This window comes from Anabrus simplex, chromosome 3 (genome assembly GCF_040414725.1).
Source record: "Anabrus simplex isolate iqAnaSimp1 chromosome 3, ASM4041472v1, whole genome shotgun sequence".
Taxonomy (NCBI): domain Eukaryota; kingdom Metazoa; phylum Arthropoda; class Insecta; order Orthoptera; family Tettigoniidae; genus Anabrus; species Anabrus simplex.
Genome location: NC_090267.1, coordinates 48,834,450 through 48,855,124, shown reverse-complemented (window position 1 = coordinate 48,855,124; position 20,675 = coordinate 48,834,450). Strand labels below are relative to the sequence as shown.

General features: G+C 39.5%; 1 protein-coding gene across 1 annotated transcript in view; it reads left to right on the top strand.

Annotated features, from left to right (window-relative positions):
* The window catches only part of LOC136866991 (recQ-mediated genome instability protein 1), a 107,429-nt gene extending 87,103 nt beyond the window's left edge, over positions 1 to 20,326 (top strand). The window contains exons 7-8 of the mRNA XM_067144086.2: positions 8,338 to 8,433; positions 19,462 to 20,326. Of these exons, the coding sequence (XP_067000187.2) occupies positions 8,338 to 8,433; positions 19,462 to 19,638 (273 nt within the window). The 3' untranslated portion in view covers positions 19,639 to 20,326. The remainder of the gene's footprint in view (positions 1 to 8,337; positions 8,434 to 19,461) is intronic.
* Positions 20,327 to 20,675: the final 349 nt, after the last annotated feature.

Genomic DNA, 20,675 nt, shown 5'->3' with positions numbered 1-20,675 from the left:
GATATGAAGCTAAATATTACTAGGAATCATCTATAATAATATTCCCAGTGAGTTGGTGTGGTATGACATGGAGAACTATTGACCATTCCATTGTATACTTCTTGACTGGGGTGCATAACTTCCAGAAAAAAAAGTTGTTTTTACGTCCCACTAACTACTTTATTGTTTTCATAGATGCTGAGTTGCCAGAATTTTGTCTTGCAAGAGTTCTGTGATGTGCCAGCAAATTGGCCAACAAGAGGCTGACGTATTTGAGCACCAACGAATTCCACTGGACTGAGCCAGGATCGAACCTGCCAAGTTGGGCTCAGAAGGCCAGCTGAGCTAGGCATATAACTTCTTGGAATCAGTAAATTCCGTGAATTCTGGCATGCACGGAATCCTAAAATAAAGTGTTCTTTTATATGTGTTCTTAGATAGATCAGACAGCTGACTGAATGTGAACACATTGCAGCAACGTGGCTGCACGTAACCAGTTGAGTGCAGAGGATATTTGTTACAAATTAGATTAATACATTGATGAATGAAATGGTAGTAAGTTTGAAGTTGTAGGTATGATAATAAAAATGGTGTGGTAAGTAGTTGGGACAGAAGATGAATCTGAGGGAAATGGAAATACAGCACAGGACAGAAAATTTTCATTCAGGTACCATCTCCTTTTATAATATTAGGCCTACTTGGACAAAAAATAATTATCAGTTTTAATCCTCCAGTTAATTCTGTTTCGGACTATGGGCCTCTACATAATTACGTAATATTCCAACTAATGTCAATTTATCTTCCAATACCATTCAGTGACAAATCATTTATAATTTGTATGTCCGAGAGGAAGTATGATTTGCTATCTAAATATCTTCATCCGACGGTTCCCGAAAATGAAACAAATTGGGGGATTCAGGGTGAATTCCTGCATTCTCTGCATTACCAAGAAAAGAAGAGCCCCATCAGGTCGAGCAATTCAGACTGACTTGATGAACAAGCACTTTAACATTATGCACCATATTGGATGCTTCTAGATGTATAATTACGAACGGGAGGGCGGGTTCTGCGTGTAATTAGGTGATCTCATGGTATCATTTTAGAATAACTATAGTGTATTTTCCATTGTTACAAAATTTGAAAGCGATATCTTAAGAGGTTTTTACAGAATAAATTATTTAGTGAAGGTACTCTACAACTATACCTGACAAGCAAATTATTACTCTAGGTTTCACCAGACTGTGAGTCGAAGATAGTCCGTGGGAAAGGGTTAAAGTAAGAATAACATACAACTTGTACGTACTAGTGTTTGCATTGAGTCTTATTCAGGCCGACACGATTTGAGCCAGTTGATGTGCCATACTAAGCCGAACCTTGCTGTCACTCGAAGTAAGCGGACGTTGCTCAAGCTAGCTTCCCTCAGCAGCACTTTAGCAGCTTAAGAAGATACACACAAGGTCCAGCCCAGCATTGCTTTCCAGACATTGCCTCTGCGATAGCATCCGAAGGAGCAGATAACCAACAGCACTGCCACTTTCAAGAAGCATTCATTGTTTGCAGGTGTTGTCATTCCTCACAGCTTGCAGTCACTGTTGAACTGTTTGCCTTGCAGGTTTCGCATTGTATTAATCTAAACATGAGTGATTATATCAGTTCCGATGAAAGAAGAAAATAGAGTTCCTGCAAATAATGCCTGTTGTTTGTATAACAAAAGAACTCATTTAAAGAAGGGAAACGTACTCCCAAACTAACAATATGCCAACTAGACAAAAGTGGAAACCATCTATTTCAAATTTCCTGTTACGAGCTACGACTGAAATGAAAAGTAACTTACTGTGATGGGGTTGTCATTTTGATAGCTTGACAGGTCAGTGTTTCAACAACTAGCTAACAAAAAGATGCCGGACTCAATGCAGTGTTTTCTGTTTTACGCTATACCAAGAGGTGAACAATGAGAGATCCCTGTTCCTTGGGCTAACGGCATGAGCGCGGGAAGAGCCAAGAGCAGCTTACTTCTAATAGTTTGTGCTGTAAAGACTAGATGGCGATATGCAGAGTCTAGGCAAGCTAAGCCACAGCAATGTACCTGGCAGAGTATATTATGATTATGCAATACAATTATAGAGTTCATTTGTCATTCATTATTTATGCTGTATTCCTAAACAAACTTTTATGTTGTCCTGCAGTATTTCTATGAGTACATGTAGTGGTGAAAGGAGTATTTAGTTATGACATGTCAAAATAATTTTGTTTCCTACACATAACCTAACAAAATGAATATAATTAAACGTATTTACTGAGCATAAGGCGTGTACAAAATAGCTTATTCTGTTTCCTCACCATAATCTAATGCACTGAATAGAACAAGAAATAGGCATGTTTAAATCTGTGTAGATAACGCGCCCCTTCTCTAGTTGTAACTGAGAGCCATGCAAGCAGCTGCTAGGCTGTACTTCCTCTCAGAATGCATACTCGCTTCTTTTTCTACCGACTATATTTATATTTTGTAACCATAGATACAAAAAGGGGATAGGGGAAATATAAGATAAACACAAAAGTAGTTTAGATCAGGTAGAGGGAAGAAGAGGAAGATGAACACAAACATACATCTTCACTCATTGCTGTGTGCTTAAATGGGTGGATTCTTTTCTTGTCAAACTCCATTATTTTTGATTGTCCTCAATCACCAGTGAGTGTTTTACTGCTTCACTGTTTAATATCATGTGCTTCTAAAACCCTAACAACCGTAGTCTTAAAAAGGATTGATTCTTAGGCTGACACTTTACTCACTGAAGATCAGTTTGGTTTTATGAAGGGAAGAGACATGAGGGACATAATTCTATTGTTACACCTAGCGTTGAAGAAACTGTGTAGCGCTATTTGATTTATAGAAAGAATTTGATGTTGAATGGTGTTGATTGTTTTTAAATAGTAAGAGGAGGAGGAATCCTCTACAAGGACAAGCAGTTATCTAGAGTCTCTACAGAGAAGTGGCTGTGATGAAATGTGATGGATATGACCAGGAAGCAATCATAAGACAAAGTGTAAAACAGGGAGGTGTCCTCTCGCCAGTTCTTTCAGTGGGTACATTCAGAAAGCTGTAGATGAGGTGAGGTGAGAAACTAGGACAAAAGGAGGGATTAAGAGTCGAGGAGAGAAAATAGGTACGTTTAGGTTTGCTGATGACATTGCCATAATAGCAGAAGAGAGAGAGAGAGAGAGAGAGAGAGAGAGAGAGAGAGAGAGAGAGAGAGAGCGTTGAAGATGATATTGGAAGTAAAGGGCCGTACTTCTCTAACTCGGTACAGTATGAAAAATAATATGGACAAGACAAGAATGGCCATGGAAAGCAAGCATTATGTTGAAGCTGAGGTAACTCTGCATTGAAGACATCTCAATAATGTTGAATAGTTCACTTATGGAAGCAAAATAAACAGTTGTTAGCAGTAGTAAAAGATATCTGGTTAACAAATTTAACAAAGCAAAAAAGACCTATAAGAAAGTCAAGTTCTTCGCATCTAACACCATAAACTTGAGGCTAAGGAAACAACTAGTCAAGAAGCGTGGAGGATGTTCCTCTGTGATAGCGAAACCTGGACATCAGGCATGATAGAAGAAGAGTCGGAAGTACTAGATGGTTATGTCTGGCCCCGCGGTTTAGGGGGCAATGCATCCGCCTGTCACCCGGTGGTCCCGGGTTTGATTTCCAGCTGGGTCAGGGGTTTTTAGTTGTAAATGATTAATATCTCTGGCCTGGGGACTGGGTATTTGTGCCGTCCTTAACGTTCCTTTCCTCACATTCAACACTCTACACTTCCTCCATTCCAATTACACGCAGGTTCATATCACATGGTGCAAGTAGGGGCAAAAGGTCGACGCCTCGAACAAATATCTTAAAAAAGGAAAAAAAAAAAAAAAAAAAAGTTGGTTGTTATAGAAGAAAGAAGTGTGTTCAAGATACCCTGGACAGAGTCAGCAACAAACAAGTACTGAGAAGGATACAAGTCACCATGCTTGGCAAAGTACGTGAGGAAAAGAAGGAACATCTACATTGGACATACACTGAGTGGCTAAAAGTTATGGGAAAGCGTGTCCCATTAGAAAAACGTGCCGTGTATGACCCCTGAGTGTTGCGGCTAGCTGCGGCATAGCTGAGCAGTCCATCACAGACACCAGTGTCATGAAGATGGCAACACGTCGCGAGTTAACCGACTTTGAACGTAGGGTGATCATCAGTGCACGGCACATGAGTCATAGCATTGCGGAGATTACACGTGAATTCGGCTTTCTGAGGTCAACAGTGTTGAGGGTGGATCTTCAATATCGCAGAGAGAATGTTATCACCTGTGTAAACTGCCACACAGGAAGACCACAGGTGTTTAACAAACGGACGTCACATCGCCTCCGCATAACAATATTGGGCGCTTGACCAGCTACTGTGAGTTAGATTACCGTCCAGTTGAATGTTGGGAGTCAGGAGCCCATTTCTACCAGGACTGTAAGGAGGCAACTGCACTGTATAGGTTTCACCAGCTAACGACCAATTCGTGTCCCTTTGCTGACACCTCGATGCAGAGCTCAACAACATGCATGGGTCCACGTACATCGGCAATGGACCGTGGAACTGTGGCGGCATGTGGTATGGTCTGATGAATCCTGGTTCCAGTTGTATCGAGCTGATCGGTGAGAGTGTGGCGCATGCCCTATGAAGCTATGGATCCTGTGTGTCAAGAAAGTTGTGTCCACGCGGGAGGTGGCTTAGTTCTGGTCTGGGCGGCGTTCTCATGGTTACATTTAGGCCCCATTGTCTGGCTGCAGGGAGTGCTGACAGGTGCACGTTATGTGGACATTCTTTCAGACCATCTGCATCCCTTCCTGGCCCTAGAGTACCCTGATGGAGATGCCATGTTTCACCAGACAATGTGCCATGTCACCGCTCTGTGGTGGCACGCAGGTGGTTGGAGAAATACTCTAGTGAAGTTACGACTATGGATTGGTCCTCCAGATCCCCCAATCTTAATCCATTCGAGCATTTATGGGATGCTGTCGATGCTGGTGTATGCTCCATGAACCCCAAACCAACCACACATGACCAGTTGTGGGAGGCAGTGCAAGAAGCGTGGGTCCAGATCGATTCCAACACCTTGTAGATTCGATGCCTCACTGTATTGCTGCCGTTTTGAGGACTCGTGGAGGAGCAACTTGTTATTAACATGACATTCAGTGTCTTCCCATGACTTTTGGCCACTTAGTGTACTATCTGGAAAGGTTCTGTGGAGGGAGGAATTTGTAGGGGCATGCGTAGGCTGAACTACGTAGGACACTGCATGAGGGCCTTTCATCCCAATCTTACGTGGAGGTGAAGAGATTGGCACAAGCCTGGGTCTATTAAAGAAGTGATGCCAGCCAACCTAAGAACAAGAAGCAGAAGAAGAAGTTTTTCATCAGTGGAATGGGCATCACTACTCATCGAAGGAGCCATTCTTAAGAGATCTTCAATCTTATTTGAGAAGTACATTGTGGAGAAAGCTAGATTAAAGAAAAATAGAAAGATTTATGTGGATAACGGAAGAAAAACACAGGAGGACTAGTGCCAAGAAGAATAGGGACATACTCACGGGTTAAACATTAGTCAGTGTGCTTAGAAGGAACAGTCTAAAAGGAAATTTTCTGTCTTGTTCTAGCAGTAACGTAAACCCTATTAGCCTCTTCACTTCCTCATATAATCCTTTTCTGTTTGTCCTGTGTTCCTATTCTCTTATAACCTGTATGTTTGTTTACATCCAAGGCTCATTTTACTGTTGAAAGCGAATTGACAAATTTTTTCTCCCCTTGCTGGCTTGCTGGGTCTAACACAAGGTGAGGTTTTCCTGTCAGGGTTAACTCCCTTAGTCTTTGATAGTCCTCTATCCAATCTGAAAGGCAGCAGCGTTGCGATAAATTTGTGTCTCATTTCCTACACACAGATTTCATCAAACCCACCGCCTGCAGTCGGTGGTTCTCCCTTAGTTTGCTTGGTTGTGGTACTGGCTGTCAGATCCTCGGCCAGACAGTTGCAGGTAGTACCGTCTACTGTCACGTATGGTAGCAAGATCTTATGAGAAAACTGCTTTGGGATAAGCAAGTTGGATTAAGATCAAAATTAATACTCCACAGGAGCTTCTTTGTACCAGTTATCACATAAGTCTAGAAACCTGCATCCAAGCCAACAGAAATATCAGCAAACATCAAGCAGTGGAAATTAAGTTCTTAAGAACTATGATTCAGAAAATAAGGGACAATAAGAAACGACTAGATACGCCGAGTGGAAAACCCTTAGTGAGATCTGTGTCGAAGCCAGGCTGAAATGGTTTAGACGTCACAAAAGAATGGAGCCACAAAGAACAGCTAGAGTGGTTTGAGAAGGAACTCTTAAGGCAAAAGATTAAGAGGTCAGCCAAGGAAGAGATGAATCGATAAGATTAGAAATGATCTAGCTGGAGGAGTCTGGGTTTCCAGCAGTTTATGGAAGAAGATGCCTACATGGACAGAAGTAAATGAAGAGCGCTCATTGACTGCACACAGGAAACTGGAGCTGGTTCAGGATGATGATTATTTATGTTTATCATGTTTCTTCCCTTTTCCTGTACTTATCTGGCTTTCTTCTTATCCCACACTTACAGCACATCAAGACTGAAGATCTCAAGATGAAACTTCATTGAGTGTTGATGCCCGCCCTCGTGATGAAGCTGGGAGGCAGAAATGAGCTCATCGGGGGTTGAGAACAGATGGATGTACAGGGTCTCTCATATAAACCCAGATCGTCCAGCAGTGTTTTTACTCTCCTAGACTTGAGGAGCAGTACGGGAGGCGTGCGCATAGTTCTTGACCTTGCAAGGAGAGCGCACGTGTTCGACCTAGCAGTCGCCAGTCTGAATGTCAGCTGTTAACATGGTGAGACAGTTATTTTCATATGTAAAAGTTATTTGAAGTACAAGTTGGCTTGATGGGAACGCTATGCATTTGTTCAGCAATTTCCTGGTGAAGTGCCACCTTCACGAGCACAGATTTGCGTGATTGTAAATAAATTTGAAACTACTGTACTGGCTCAGTGCTCAGTAAAAAACATGCATGCACACAAACAGTTTTAACATTGTTTAAAACCTGCTGATCCAACCACAAGAGTGAGATATTGTGAGTGGTATCTTGCATCATTGAATGATCGTTTATTTGACCCACAGCTTGTGTTCTTTTCGGATGAGGCCTGGGTTTCATTCTTAATGGTTGTGTGAACAGTCATAACTCTTGCTATTGGTGTGCAGAAATTTTTAATGGTGTTCATGAAGTCTCTCATTATGATAGGAAGATTGGTGTTTGATGTGCTGTTAGTGCAAGACAAATAATTTGGCCGATTTTATTCTAGACGACAGTAAATGCAGTGTGTGTCCGTCCCCGCGGTGTAGAGGACAACGCATACGCCTGTCACCCCGCAGCCCCGGGTTTGATTCCCGGCCGGATCAGGGTTTTTTAATTGTATATGATTAATATCTCTGGCCTGGGGACTGGATGTTTGTGTCGTCCTTAATGTTCCTTTTCTCACATTCAACACTTTACACTTCCGCAGTTTCCAAATACACGCAGGTTCATAACATATGGTGCAAAGTAGGGGCAAAAGATCTTCTTAGGTCGACGCCCCGAATAAATAGCATTAAAAAAATGCAGTGTGTGGTTTTTACTTGTGTGGTAAACTGAAAGAAAAAGTATATCAAATCCTCACACATTGGAGGAACTGAAAGAATACGTTACAAATACATTAGGGTGGCAGAACTCACTCGTGTCAGCCAGAATGTGGTTACGAGATACAAAGCCTGTATAACCCAGGGAGGACGACAATTCCAGCATGTTTTATAAGGTAAGATTTCATATAAGATTGTATACACCGTTTAAACCAGGGCGGCCGCATGCGACGTAAGCTCGGCTGAGGCAGGTGCTGTAATGAAGAGTACAAACACCGTGTGTTTATATGCGAGACCCTGTAGAAGAACTGGGATTGATGAGGAGAGAGCCTGTCTATTTGAAGATGGCAGTGGAGGATGTGGAGACTGTCTTTGTCCTTTTGTGTTTCAATGTTTGTTCTAGTTGCTTCCTCTTTCCACACTGACCTGCCTTTGTGTTCGTCCAATTACATCTGTTCCTTTCGTATTCCTCCATCTCTCATCTTGAAATTATGTCGATTGATAACATTCTAGAGAATAAGATCCACATAGAAGGGGTTCGTAGTTCCCAATTAGACTATATAAAATCTATTGATAAGTGAAAGGAAAACTTAAGAGAATTGTAAGATTTGATCATCTTTTATTGATGTTTAAAATTTCACAGGTTCTGGAAAAGCTGATTGGCTTCAGCCCAACCGAGATGATGGCAATGAAGAGAGATATCGCCAAGAATCCGCTGCTCAAGGAGAAAGTCACGAAGGTGCGATTGCCTACAGTATTAATACAAGTTTAGTAGACTGCTTGCACGGTACCTCTTTAACTAGTATGGTTCTAGTTGCTTCCTCTTTCCACACTGACCTGCCTTTGTGTTCGTCCAATTACATCTGTTCCTTTCTTATTCCTCCATCTCTCATCTTGCCATAGATACATTTTAAAAACATTTTAGAGTTTGAGTAAAGCACAAGACAGAAAATACGTATTTTTCAATGATATACTGGTACATAGAAATTCATCGTCATCGTGAACAGTTTCCAGCCTTCAGCTGGATCTGTTGGGTCTCGACTGTCTCCTGTCTGCACACATTCTGTTTTCTTCTATCTTTTTCCATTCGAATCCTCTAGTGTCTACACCTTCTGTAACTCCTTGCAGCTGTCTGTCTCATGGCCTCCCTCTAGGTCTCCCTCCATCCATTGTTACATCAACCATCCTTCTCGACAATCTGTTCTCTCCTCTGAATGTGCCCATACCACTGTAATCTTGTTCTTTCTATTTTAGGACTTACTGGTTCCTCTTTCACTGCCTCTCTCTCTTTTCCATTCCTCCATCTGTCCGATCTTGTCACTGTAGGCCTACACCTAAGTTCATCTCACAGTAGGCATAATGTAAAATCTGTTTGCACCTCTGCAGTGCTTCTCTGCTCCATATTACACACACATAAAGAATTGATCTGCCTTTCTACTTCATTTATTTCCCTTCTGTATACGCACTTTCATCAATGATGCTTCCCAAATATTGAAAACTGCTTTCTGTAGTTTCTGTCCTGTTATTTTCATGTGTGGTCTCTTCTTAATTCATGTTGTGTTGACTACTTCTCTCTTCATTTCTGAGAACTTCTTTCCATATATGGTGGCTACTCGGTCCCATGCGTCCAGCTGTTCCTGTACATCTTCCTCACTGTTTCCTCGTATCATCAGATTGTCTGCAAACAGCATTGCTTTCATTTTATCTTCTCTAATCCTCCCAGCCACACTCTCAAGTACTCCGTCCATAATAAACAATAGAGGTGAAAGAGCACTTCCTTCCAAGACCATACTCTCAGATTGTCTTCTCTCCTCCCATCTTCATACAGCTTTCACTTCTGTCATTCATGCTCTTAACCCTCTCTAATATTTCCTTCCTCACTCCCTTCTCTCTGAACACTCCTCAAATTATAACTCCGCACATACTTTCATATGCTGTCTCCATGTCCAAAAATGTCTTCACTGCATCCTGTTTGTATTCATACTGCAGGGTGACCAGATGTCCATTTTTCAACTGGACTCTCCCCATGAAAATTAAATGGGATAGTAAATTGTCCCTTTTCATTAATTCTGGTCTCTTTCTGTCCGTTTAAAAAAAAAATTAGCATGACTAAAGTAGTTGTAGAAGCTTTTAATGCAAAATACGTGGAAGGTTCTGCTAATAGTGTGTTAAATAACAGTAATATTCCAAGATCAAATATCTGTATGCTGTGCAATTGAAAACTGCAATAGGAATTGGATTATCTGGATCAGTTGGAAATACGGGGCATTCGTATAAGAAAAAATCAGAATAATGTCATTCAAAATTTTAATGTAATAAAAAGGAACTCGCAATAGGTACAGTACAGTATATGAAACATTTGTGAACAATTATGAAGCCTCAGAGGTTACATAAATTATAGATGTTATTGCATGATATTTCCCTATATTTATATTTGTACAACATATAGACGTAGCAAAAAAAAAAAAAAACACTTCATGTCCGCAAAACCGAGCTCCGAATAATAGTTTCTACAGTACGTTATCCTAAATGCTGTTTCTTCGATAAGTCAAAATTTGATGCTGCAGTATGTGGCAGCACAGCTCTATCAGGTGTCCTAACAACAAACAATAAAAATGTTGCATTGAAAGATCAAAAACGTTTGGAGGAAATAGTTTCTTCAGAAAATTATGTGAATGATAACAATCGTAACTCTTCGTTCTCTGATCAAGTCCTCTCTATTTTTGCAAGTTGTCATGTTATATGGCAAATATATCAATGTTTATAGTTTGTAATACACCTGAGTGATATATTTTGGAAGAAATAATTTCTGAAACACTCTTAACCCATCTGCGTCATGACGAGCTGTGGTTGCGGGCGGTGTTTTGGCGCATGAATCAAATTATGATCTCAGCTCACAATGACGTAAGGAATTGGAGGATGTACTGTTGGTAAGCAAGGCTGTTTCTGTATTTCTGTGTGGCACCCTACATCTGATCTGTTTTGACATTTTTGACATGCTCTATTGGTGAAAAATATCTAATTCCCTCGATGGGAATTTAGAATTTTCCATTCGGAATTGCTAGGCGGGCAATAATTCCATTGTGGAGAATTATCTCCCGTATGCAGTTATCAGACTGTGCCTCTTATAAGGGCTTCTGATAAGTTCACCTGCATACACCCCAGCGTCAGTGGGTAGGGTCTGACACATCCCACTCTGACGAGTCTAGTGTGAGACCTAAGACGAAACGCTGGTTAATAGAGCAAATGCCTGAAAAGCCTTACATCTGATCTGTTTTGACATTTTTGACATGCTCTATTGGTGAAAAATATCTAATTCCCTCCATGGGAATTTAGAATTTTCCATTAGCGATGTATAGGTCTAATCACGGACGTTGAAGATCAACAAGTTTATTGCGCCACGGTATGGCCATTCCGCCCTTGCGTTTTTCATGCACATACCTCACAATTTCATTTTCAACTTGTTTAAAGCATCCTTGTTGCAGACCACTGAGTGCATTTTTTGTACAGTACGCATTTTTTTAGCTATCTTTGTCTTCACGCTGACACCAAATATTGGCTTTATTTAGGCCTATGCCATATTTTCTTGCGGCTGCACAAGTATTCTACATTTCCGAGTGTTTAATAACCATTAACTTAAAATTGGCGTAATAATATCAACAAGAACCCGTTGAAAATTTGCCGGCAATATCTGTTCCACGTATCCTTACGACTATCCATCACGAAAATATTTCTGGTGTCTATAAATCTTAATTTTACTAAGTCGGGTACAGTAGATGTGTTATAACTCTGCCACTGAGTAGCCGTGGCTTTTCTAAGAATTCGAAGGCTTGCATGTTTTGATGCTCTTCTGCAGATTTGAGAAACGTTTTTGTAGAGGCTAATAGAATGTCATTCTCTCTTCACTATTTCCCAAGATACAGTGACGTTCCACACAGTCACTGTACAACCGGTTGTCACGGCTAGCGATGTACAATAAAGAGGCTTTTGTTTATTGGCAACGAATTTTGTGTGTGCGTGCGCGTGCGAGGGTGAAAAGAAGCAGCTTGGTTACTGTGCTAGTTGCCAGTGGTATTCATTACTGTTAGGCCGCGAATGCAAGAGAACCCTTGATTTTTCGCACGAGATTCTGAGGAAAAAAACATTGTCTTGGAATCAGAGAAATACGGTATCACTCCCGAGTTTTCTTCTTCAAATGGTGTCGCCTCACCTAACCGTATAGGTGTCATAAAAACATATTTGAAATACATGTAGAGAAATGAGTTATCCTCACTAAAAATTTACATGTGAATAGCCTTTACGAAATTTAACTAGACACGAGAAAATATGAACTATCCTCTGAAATCAGTGATGTACTCTGCCATATCTCGAGGTGTATCACATTTGTACTTAATTTCAGTGTATAACATTAAAATTAAGAGATCGTTTACTTCAGCCGTTATTTTTAACAAGTTAAGTGCTATCGGCCATGTTATTTACGCATTTATTACAAAAACTTGTTATCCTCTTTCATTTCGAATTTTCATTAGAGAACAGTGGTCGTTGGGTATTACTAATCGACTCCAACATCGCCTTCGAATGTCGACGAGAGAGCTCGCAAGTGCACATAGTGAGAAAACTCATTTAAGAAAAAGCTAGGAAAACAATACATAGGGAATCTGCCACCTGGGCGACTGCCCTAACTGCAGATCAGTAGTGATTGATTGATTGATTGATTGATTATCGATAGCATTTTGTGGCAAACGTTTCAGTTTTTTTGAATGAGTTAAGAACTGTTATCGGACACGTTATTTACGCATTTATTATGAAAATATGCTCTCTTTCATTTCAAATTTTCTTTACGGAACAGCAGTTGACGGGTATTGCTAATTGACTCCGACATCGTCTTCGAATGTCGACGAGTGAGAACTCGCTAGTGGACATAGAGAGGAAACAATACTGAAGATAATCGATTGCATGCAACATAATCGCTGGGGTGCATACATATCGGTAACAGAAAAAATCGTGCGCGCTTAATCGCTCATAATAACGGATGCGTCAGTGATAGGGCTTCACAATTAAGTATTTATTTATTTTCCACCTAGTTGATACAATGATTGCTTAAGGCAATTTTTAATGGTCAAAAGTGGTACATGTTTCATATATTATCAACATCTGCAGCCACATAACACTGTTTAGATGAAAAATATATAAATTGACAAAGTAATGCTTTAGAGGAAGTGTCCTTAAAATTAACATAACATGTACCACTTTTGACCATTAAAAATTGCCTTAAGCAATCATTGTATCGACTAGGTGGAAAATAAATAAATACTTAATTGTGAATCTATTGAAGTGCGATACGGACCATGAAGCTGATTTTATGTAAGTGATAGGGCTCTCACTGTAACCGAAGGATAATGCACAGTTGAATACAGGAATTTTGAAGGGACAGCAAAACATTATCGGTATAACACGGTTCTCATTATATGCCGTACTCACTATAGCAGACTTCTACTGTATTTAAAATAGTTTATGTTGGGTCCATTTTGTCAATACCGAGCTCGATAGCTGCAGTCGCTTAAGTGCGGCCAGTATCCAGTAATCGGGAGATAGTGGATTCAAGCCCCACTGTCGGCAGCCCTGAAGATGGTTTTCCATGGTTTCCCATTTTCACACCAGGCAAATGCCTGGGCTGTACCTTAATTAAGGCCACGGCCGCCTCCTTCCACTTCCTAGGCCTTTCCTACGCCATAAGACATATCTGTGTCAGTGCCACGTAAAAAAAAAAAAAAAGACTTTGTCAATACATTTTTAATGATTGAAAATGATTTATTTTATCATGTTTCAGGAAAAATATCCATTCTCTTCATCAGTGATGTCACTTCTAGGAATAAAACAATATAACACTATATTTTGTTTTTTCTTACAATTTAAAGGAGTATTGTATCCTAATTCATCATATCAATGAATAAAGAAACTAATGAAATATTACGAAAATGATCATTACATAAAATTTAATATTTTGGTGAATTAAAATGAGAATACCTAAATAAATTTAAAATCTTCAAGTTTTTCTTCTTTTTTCTTCTTTTTCTTCCTTAATTGTTCAAACGCTAGTCTGTACAATGGATTCTCTTCTGTACTTCTTTCATTTAAACTTGATTCAAAGTCAATTTTTTGTCCTATGTATCGATACAGTCTGGAAGAAGTTTGGCTGTAAAGTACAAAGAACATGTTAATGCAGTCAAACATAAAAGATATTCAGCAATTGGAGAGCATATGGTTGAAAAGAATCATAAATTTACAGTCATTTCTAGTGACATGGAGTTAATACATTCAGCACAAAAGGGAAACATTCATGAATGTTTTGGAAAGTTTAGAAATTTATCTTGCACAAAAAAATGACTTGGAATCAAGTTTGAAAGAAAGAAGTACAGAAGAAAACCCATTGTATAGACTAGCATTTGATCAATTTTTCCTGAAACATGTATGATAAAATAAATAATTTTCAATCATTAAAAGTGTATTGACAAGGTGGACCCAACATTAACTATTTTAAATAGTTTCTTTAATAGATTCGATTTTGAATTATCGAGGTTCTACTGTATATCCATTTTGTGGATACAGCGGTGTTTCAGAGGTAGTTACGAAAAATTGACTGTCTGCCAGCGTCAAAAATTGTGGTGTTTTTAGAGTACACGCGTCCGCTCTTTATGAAATTATTTCAGATGGAACATATGTATCACAGCCAGCAGTCAAGCAAGGAATGAAGAATGGGTAAGTCATAATTAGAGCTAGGAATTTTGCGTGCTGCACCTTCATTCTTTTTTGCTAGTAAAGTTCCTAAAGTAGCTTGTCTTGCAAAGAAAACATTAAATGAACACCCCAAACTGTGTTTCAATTGCACCTTTTCTTAATGTTGTCATCTTTTCCCACTTGATTTTGATGATGTTTGTATGAATATTCACATTTAAAATTTGCACCTTTTTTGACTTAATTAAAGCACCTTTCTTACCAAAATTTTGCACCTAAAATTCCCAGCTCTAGTCATAACCTTCAGTGGCATGAATGCAAAATTTGAGTGAATTATCTGCATTAGTTTTTATTTTATGCATGTTTTTGTGTGACAGTTACGCTCAAACTGTGGGCGGGCAAATTCAGTCTGATTCCACAGTCAACAATGTGGCCATTTATTGTGCCTTGAATGGGTTAAAATCGTAAAAATATGTTAAAAGTCGATAATATGTTTCAATAGTGTGTTTCAGGTGGGAAATAACTTATTCAGATATGCTATATTCTAATTGGGTACTGCTGAATTTTCATCATATGTCCCATTTTGTCGCTTCTTTCAGTCAAGAAAATCAGTCATCAAATCTTGAAATGTCCTTCTTCTTTTTCTGTTTTGAAAACCTGGTCATTCTATCATAATGTTTCTCCTGTAGTTCTGGTAATTCCGTTCCATCACTGTTTTTAAAGATGGTTACCATTATTCCCTTCCTCCAATCCTCTGGGATCTTCCTTTCATTCCAGACCCATCTCAGTACTCTATACAGCTGCTCTTAACATATTCACTGTCAACTCATCTTATCCTGCTGCATTTCCTCCTTTCATGGTGTTTAGCGCTGCGGCTACTTCTGTTCGTGCTACTTTTCTATCCCTTTCTGGGTTGATATCTGGCTGTTCCTCCATTTCTTCCTGTACTGGGCGAGTTGGCCGTGCGGTTAGGGGCGCACAACCGTAAGCTTGCATCCGGGAGATAGTGGGTTAAAATCTCACTGTCGGCAGCCCTGAAGATGGTGTTCCGTGGTTTCCCATTTTTCACACCAGGCAAATGCTGGGGCTGTTCCTTAATTAATCCCACGGACTCTTCCTTTCCACTCCTAGCCCTTTCCTCTCCCATCGTCGCCATAAGACCTATCTGTGTCGGTGCAACGCAAAACAGATTGTAAAAAAAAAAAAAAAAACAATTCTTCCTCCTCTGTAGGCCTCTCCAGATTTAATAGTTTTGTAAAGCACTACTCCATAACCCTTTAAGGTGCTTCACTCATCTCCTTTATCTAATTTCTATTCTTATTCCTTATTATAAATTGACAATTCATATCTTTCCTCCTACTTCTGAACATTCCATACAGAACTTTATTATTCCCTTTGCTATCCTCCTCCATCATTTCTGCTTATCTTTTCATATGTTTCTTTCTCTCCTTTGCTTCATTCTTCTTCTTAGTCTTCTAATAATCTTTTCTGTTTCGTGCTGGAACAATGCCCAAAAGACCTTGTTTTTCTTTCCTACTACTTCTTTTACTTTTATCACTTCACCATGGTATCTCCTTGCAACTATTACTAGTACCTTCTTTTTGTTGAAGTTTTCCCATTCTTCTTCCTCTGTCAGTAATTTCTCCTGAACCAGTTCTTGGTTCTTTCCCCTGTTTTGATTTTCTTTCGGTTTTCAAACTTTTATTTTCTTATCCTTCACCACTCTGTTTCATTACCAGCAGAAACATTTCAGTATAAGTAATGGAAAGAAACAAAGAACTAATAATAATTTAGTGTGGCTAATCCTAGCCTGGTGCAGCCCTTGTAAGGCAGAACCTCCAACGAAGTTGGGTGGCAGCTGCCATGTATGGGAACTTTGAAGATCTGTCAAGATGAGTGTTGTTGCCCACCCTCCTGATAAAGCTGCGAAGCAGAAACTAGCTCGTGCGGGGTTGAAAATAGATGGATGTAGAAGAACTGGGAATGATGATGAGAGAGCCTGTCTATTTGAAGAGTGGTGGTTGTGATTATTGTTTTAAGAGGAAGTACAACTAGGTAATCATTGTCTGTTAACACTTAGAGAGAAAAAAATGTGTTTTAAGAGGAAGTACAACTAGGCAATCATCGTCTATTAACACTTAGAGAGAAAAAAATGGAAGGGATCTAACACTTCAAAAAATGAAGATATTGGCCAAAGAAAGAGAAGGGCCATGAAGGGCGTGAAGATGAAACAGACTCCCATGGATTTGCGAACCTAATACCGTCGGGGACAGAAAAGAACAAGAGTTGACCAAGGGAGGTTGGATAGAATAGATGAAAGTGAGGATCCTGGCACAAGTAAGTGGACGCAATGCCAGGACTCAGCTAAGGGCCCCGTGGTCGCCAACCCATGCTCCCAAGTTGAGAGTCCCTGGGGCCCCTTTTATTCACCTCTTACGACGGGCAGGGGATACTGTGGGTATTATTCTACTGTCCCCAGCCACAGGGGGATCTGTTTGAAGACGGCAGTGTATGAAGATGTGGAGATTGTCCTTGGCCTTTTGTGTTTCCATGTTTGTCCTCATCTCCTATTTCTGTTGCTTCCTCTTCCCAAACTGACCTGCTGTTGTGTTCGTCCTATTATATCTGTTCCTTTCTTATTCCTTCCATCTCTCTCTGACATGAGCCGGCCCCGTGGTGTAGGAATAGTGTGCTTGCCTCTTACGCAGAGGCCCCGGGTTCGATTCCCGGCCAGGTCAGGGATATTTACCTGGACCTGAGGGCTGGTTCGAGGTCCACTCAGCCTACGTAATTAGAATTGAGGAGCTATCTGACGGTGAGATAGAGGCCCCGGTCTAGAAAGGCAAGAATAACGGCCAAGAGGATTCTTCATGCTGACCACACGATACCTCGTAATCTGCAGGCCTTCGGGCTGAGCAGCAGTCGCTTGGTAGGCCAAGACCCTTCAAGGGCTGTAGTGCCATGGAATTTTCTCTCTGACATGATTTCAAACTTGTTTGTTCTTTTCCTAAACTTACATAGAATCCACTGACTGGATTTTGCACCTGCAGCATCTGTCCTTTGCGCTGTAATGTGATCTAGTTCAAGCTCAATGTGAAATCTAAACTTGGAGTGCAGATACAGTAGTGTGTAGAGAACCTACATCCTAGAAAAACAAACTCTTAGCAAGATACTTGATCACAATGACCCAGAAACCAATCCTCTCGGAAGTTTTGATGGACTTGTGATTTGGGATTACAAGATTGGTTGGGTGATGTGCTAGTACTGTTCAGACTGCATAGCAGATTTGCTAACAAGAAAGCCTTCCTTTTTCACGACAATTCTGGAAGTAATGGACACTACTTTTACATATGGATGGAACATGAAAATAAATTCAGACAAAAGTAATGGTAATAAGTGAACAACAAAGAAGAATGAAATAGCTGTGCATGGGAACCAGCTCAGTAACGTTGAAGAGTTTTCTTACTTAGGAAGCAAAATAACAGCTGATAACCGAAGTAAGGGAGATCTGGTCAGCAAAATTGACCAGACAAAGATAGCCTCCAATAAAATGAGAAAGCTCTTCACATCTGAAAATATCAGCTTAAAACTGAGGAAACAGTTAAGACATATGTATGGAGTGTATTTCTGTACGGAAGTGAGATCTGGACACTAGGGATGGCAGAGAGGAAGAGGGTGCTATAGATGAATACTGAAAATTCTTTGGATTGATAGAGTTACTAATGAGGAAGTAATGGAAAGAGTTGGAGAAAACCCAAGCTTGTCAGTGAATATAAAGAAGAAGAAATACATGGTTTGGACATATATTCAGATATGAGAGTTTATTAGCCTTCATTTTGGAGGAAGAAATTGTAGGGGAAGGCATAGACTGGAATATATTGGTCAACTGGTGGAAGAGCTGGGATGCCAATCTTATGTAGAACTGAAGAAAATGGCACAAAACTGGAACCTCTGGAGAGCTGCTGCCAACCAACCTTATAGTTGCAAACTTTAGGAGTACTGGTAGTTAGTATTAAAAACAAAAAACAATTATTAACAGAATGGGTTATTTCTTACAGCTATGTTATAGTGTTCTAAGTGTTATATTTTTGTGTTTTGATACACTGGAAAAACTTAAATGTTATGTTAACTGCATAGCTGATTGATGTAGTTGGGGGTTGGATGTTGACTGTTTAAATACTTGGCCTTATAACTACTCTTATGTGCATTTATCTCCCACTCCTCTCTGGTTTCCAGTATTTATTTATTTATTTATTTATTTATTTATTTATTTATTTATTTATTTATTTATTTATTTATTTATTTATTTATTTATTGTGAACATAACAGGTCATGAGTCCCAGTTACAATGTTCACAACAATTGTTACTTAGACGTTAAAAATCCAAATTAAAACAAAAACAATATATAGCTAGAGTAATCTTAAAACTTAATTCCTGTGACACACAAATCACATTACTAAGAAAACAAAATAATTAAGGTTAATATAACTAATATTACATTACAGTACTAATACATTCTAATTAAAATTAGTGTAATATTTGAAACAATTATTTTAACAGGATTTCCACTTAGAATGTAATACATTTAAAAACATGGTTTACAACATTTATACTACCTTTCCTTTAAAAAAAAAATAATAAAAAAAAATCACCGGGCGAGTTGGCCGTGCGCGTAGAGGCGCGTGGCTGTGAGCTTGCATCCGGGAGATAGTAGGTTCGAATCCCACTATCGGCAGCCCTGAAGATGGTTTTCCGTGGTTTCCCATTTTCACACCAGGCAAATGCTGGGGCTGCACCTTAATTAAGGCCACGGCCGCTTCCTTCCAACTCCTAGGCCTTTCCTATCCCATCATCGCCATAAGACCTATCTGTGTCGGTGCGACGTAAAGCCCCTAGCAAAAAAAAAAAATTTCTTCATAATCTATTGTCCAAGTATATACCAACTTGAATAAACCTGTCTATTTTTGTCTTTTTTTTAATCTAAATAGAGGCTGAACTGAGGCATTACCTAACTCAAGTTTTCATTTGCAGGCATTTCAGAAGTCGCAGCAACTGCTCATCAACCTGAACTGCTTAATGCACATCAGATTCGTACCTGGGGAGGAAATACCATGTGTTGTGAAGTTGGAGGATGTGACATCCGAGCATGAACAGATGCTCAGGCGAAGATTACAGGATTACAGTGACTTTCAGACAAGTGGTACCTAACTCTAGGCCTTCTTATTGTAGTGGCTTCATCAATACTTAGTCAAGATGAAGATGTGAAGTCCATCTTGCATAAAGAGCTGTAACTACGGGCTGTATTTTGCAAAATATGTTGAATTATTGTCGCATACTGTGTATTAATGTTGGCTGTGCAGTAGTTTATTTTGTAAGATATGACTCTTTACTATATTTAGTGATCACTCGTGTGACATTCAAGGTAATTGTTTCATAGCAGCATAATATGTGGAATCATGGTATAGAATTGGGATTTGTATTGTGTAATGGATAGTTCACGTCCTGATTGACTAGGGATCTATTAACCCATTGACGCCAACCTCCATACATTGTAGACCTCCTTTTATTCACATGCGTGATATAGACCCCTGTAGGCCTAATTTCATTTTGTTTTAATTTGTAAAAGCGTCTCCGAAAACCGTAAAAGAGTAGTTAGTGGGACGTAAAACAAATAACATTATTATTAATTTGTAAAAATTGTCAAGATGGAAAATTTTATATTTTTGAAGCTGAAGATCTCTGCCTTCCTTCTATGTATGAATCAGCTCAAGTCAGAGTTTCTTCTTTTCTTTCTATAGATTTTGAAACAGTCTGATCTCTCTTCACTTGAGAGCATATATACTTAAGTTATTTCTACTATATTGTAGCAAATGTCTGTATTACTACTTGGGAAGTAGTGGGTTCGAATCCCACTGTCGGCAGCCCTGAAGTGGTTTTCCATGGTTTCTCATTTTCACATCAGGTAAATGCTGGGGCTGTACCTTAAGTAAGGCCACGGCCACTTCCTTCTCACTTCTAGGCCTTTCCTATCCCATTATTGCCATAAAACCTATGTGCGACGTAAAGCAAATTGTAAAAACAAAAACAAAGAAATAAAGACAAATGACTACACAATGTTTCTGTATGTAGATTGATAGTATAAATCAGTCTTTCCATTGATATTCATGTTGACATTATCTGGTGACGATTCATACAATCTATTAACGCCTTAGAGTCTCTTTAAATTCTTGATTACTTGGCTGGCT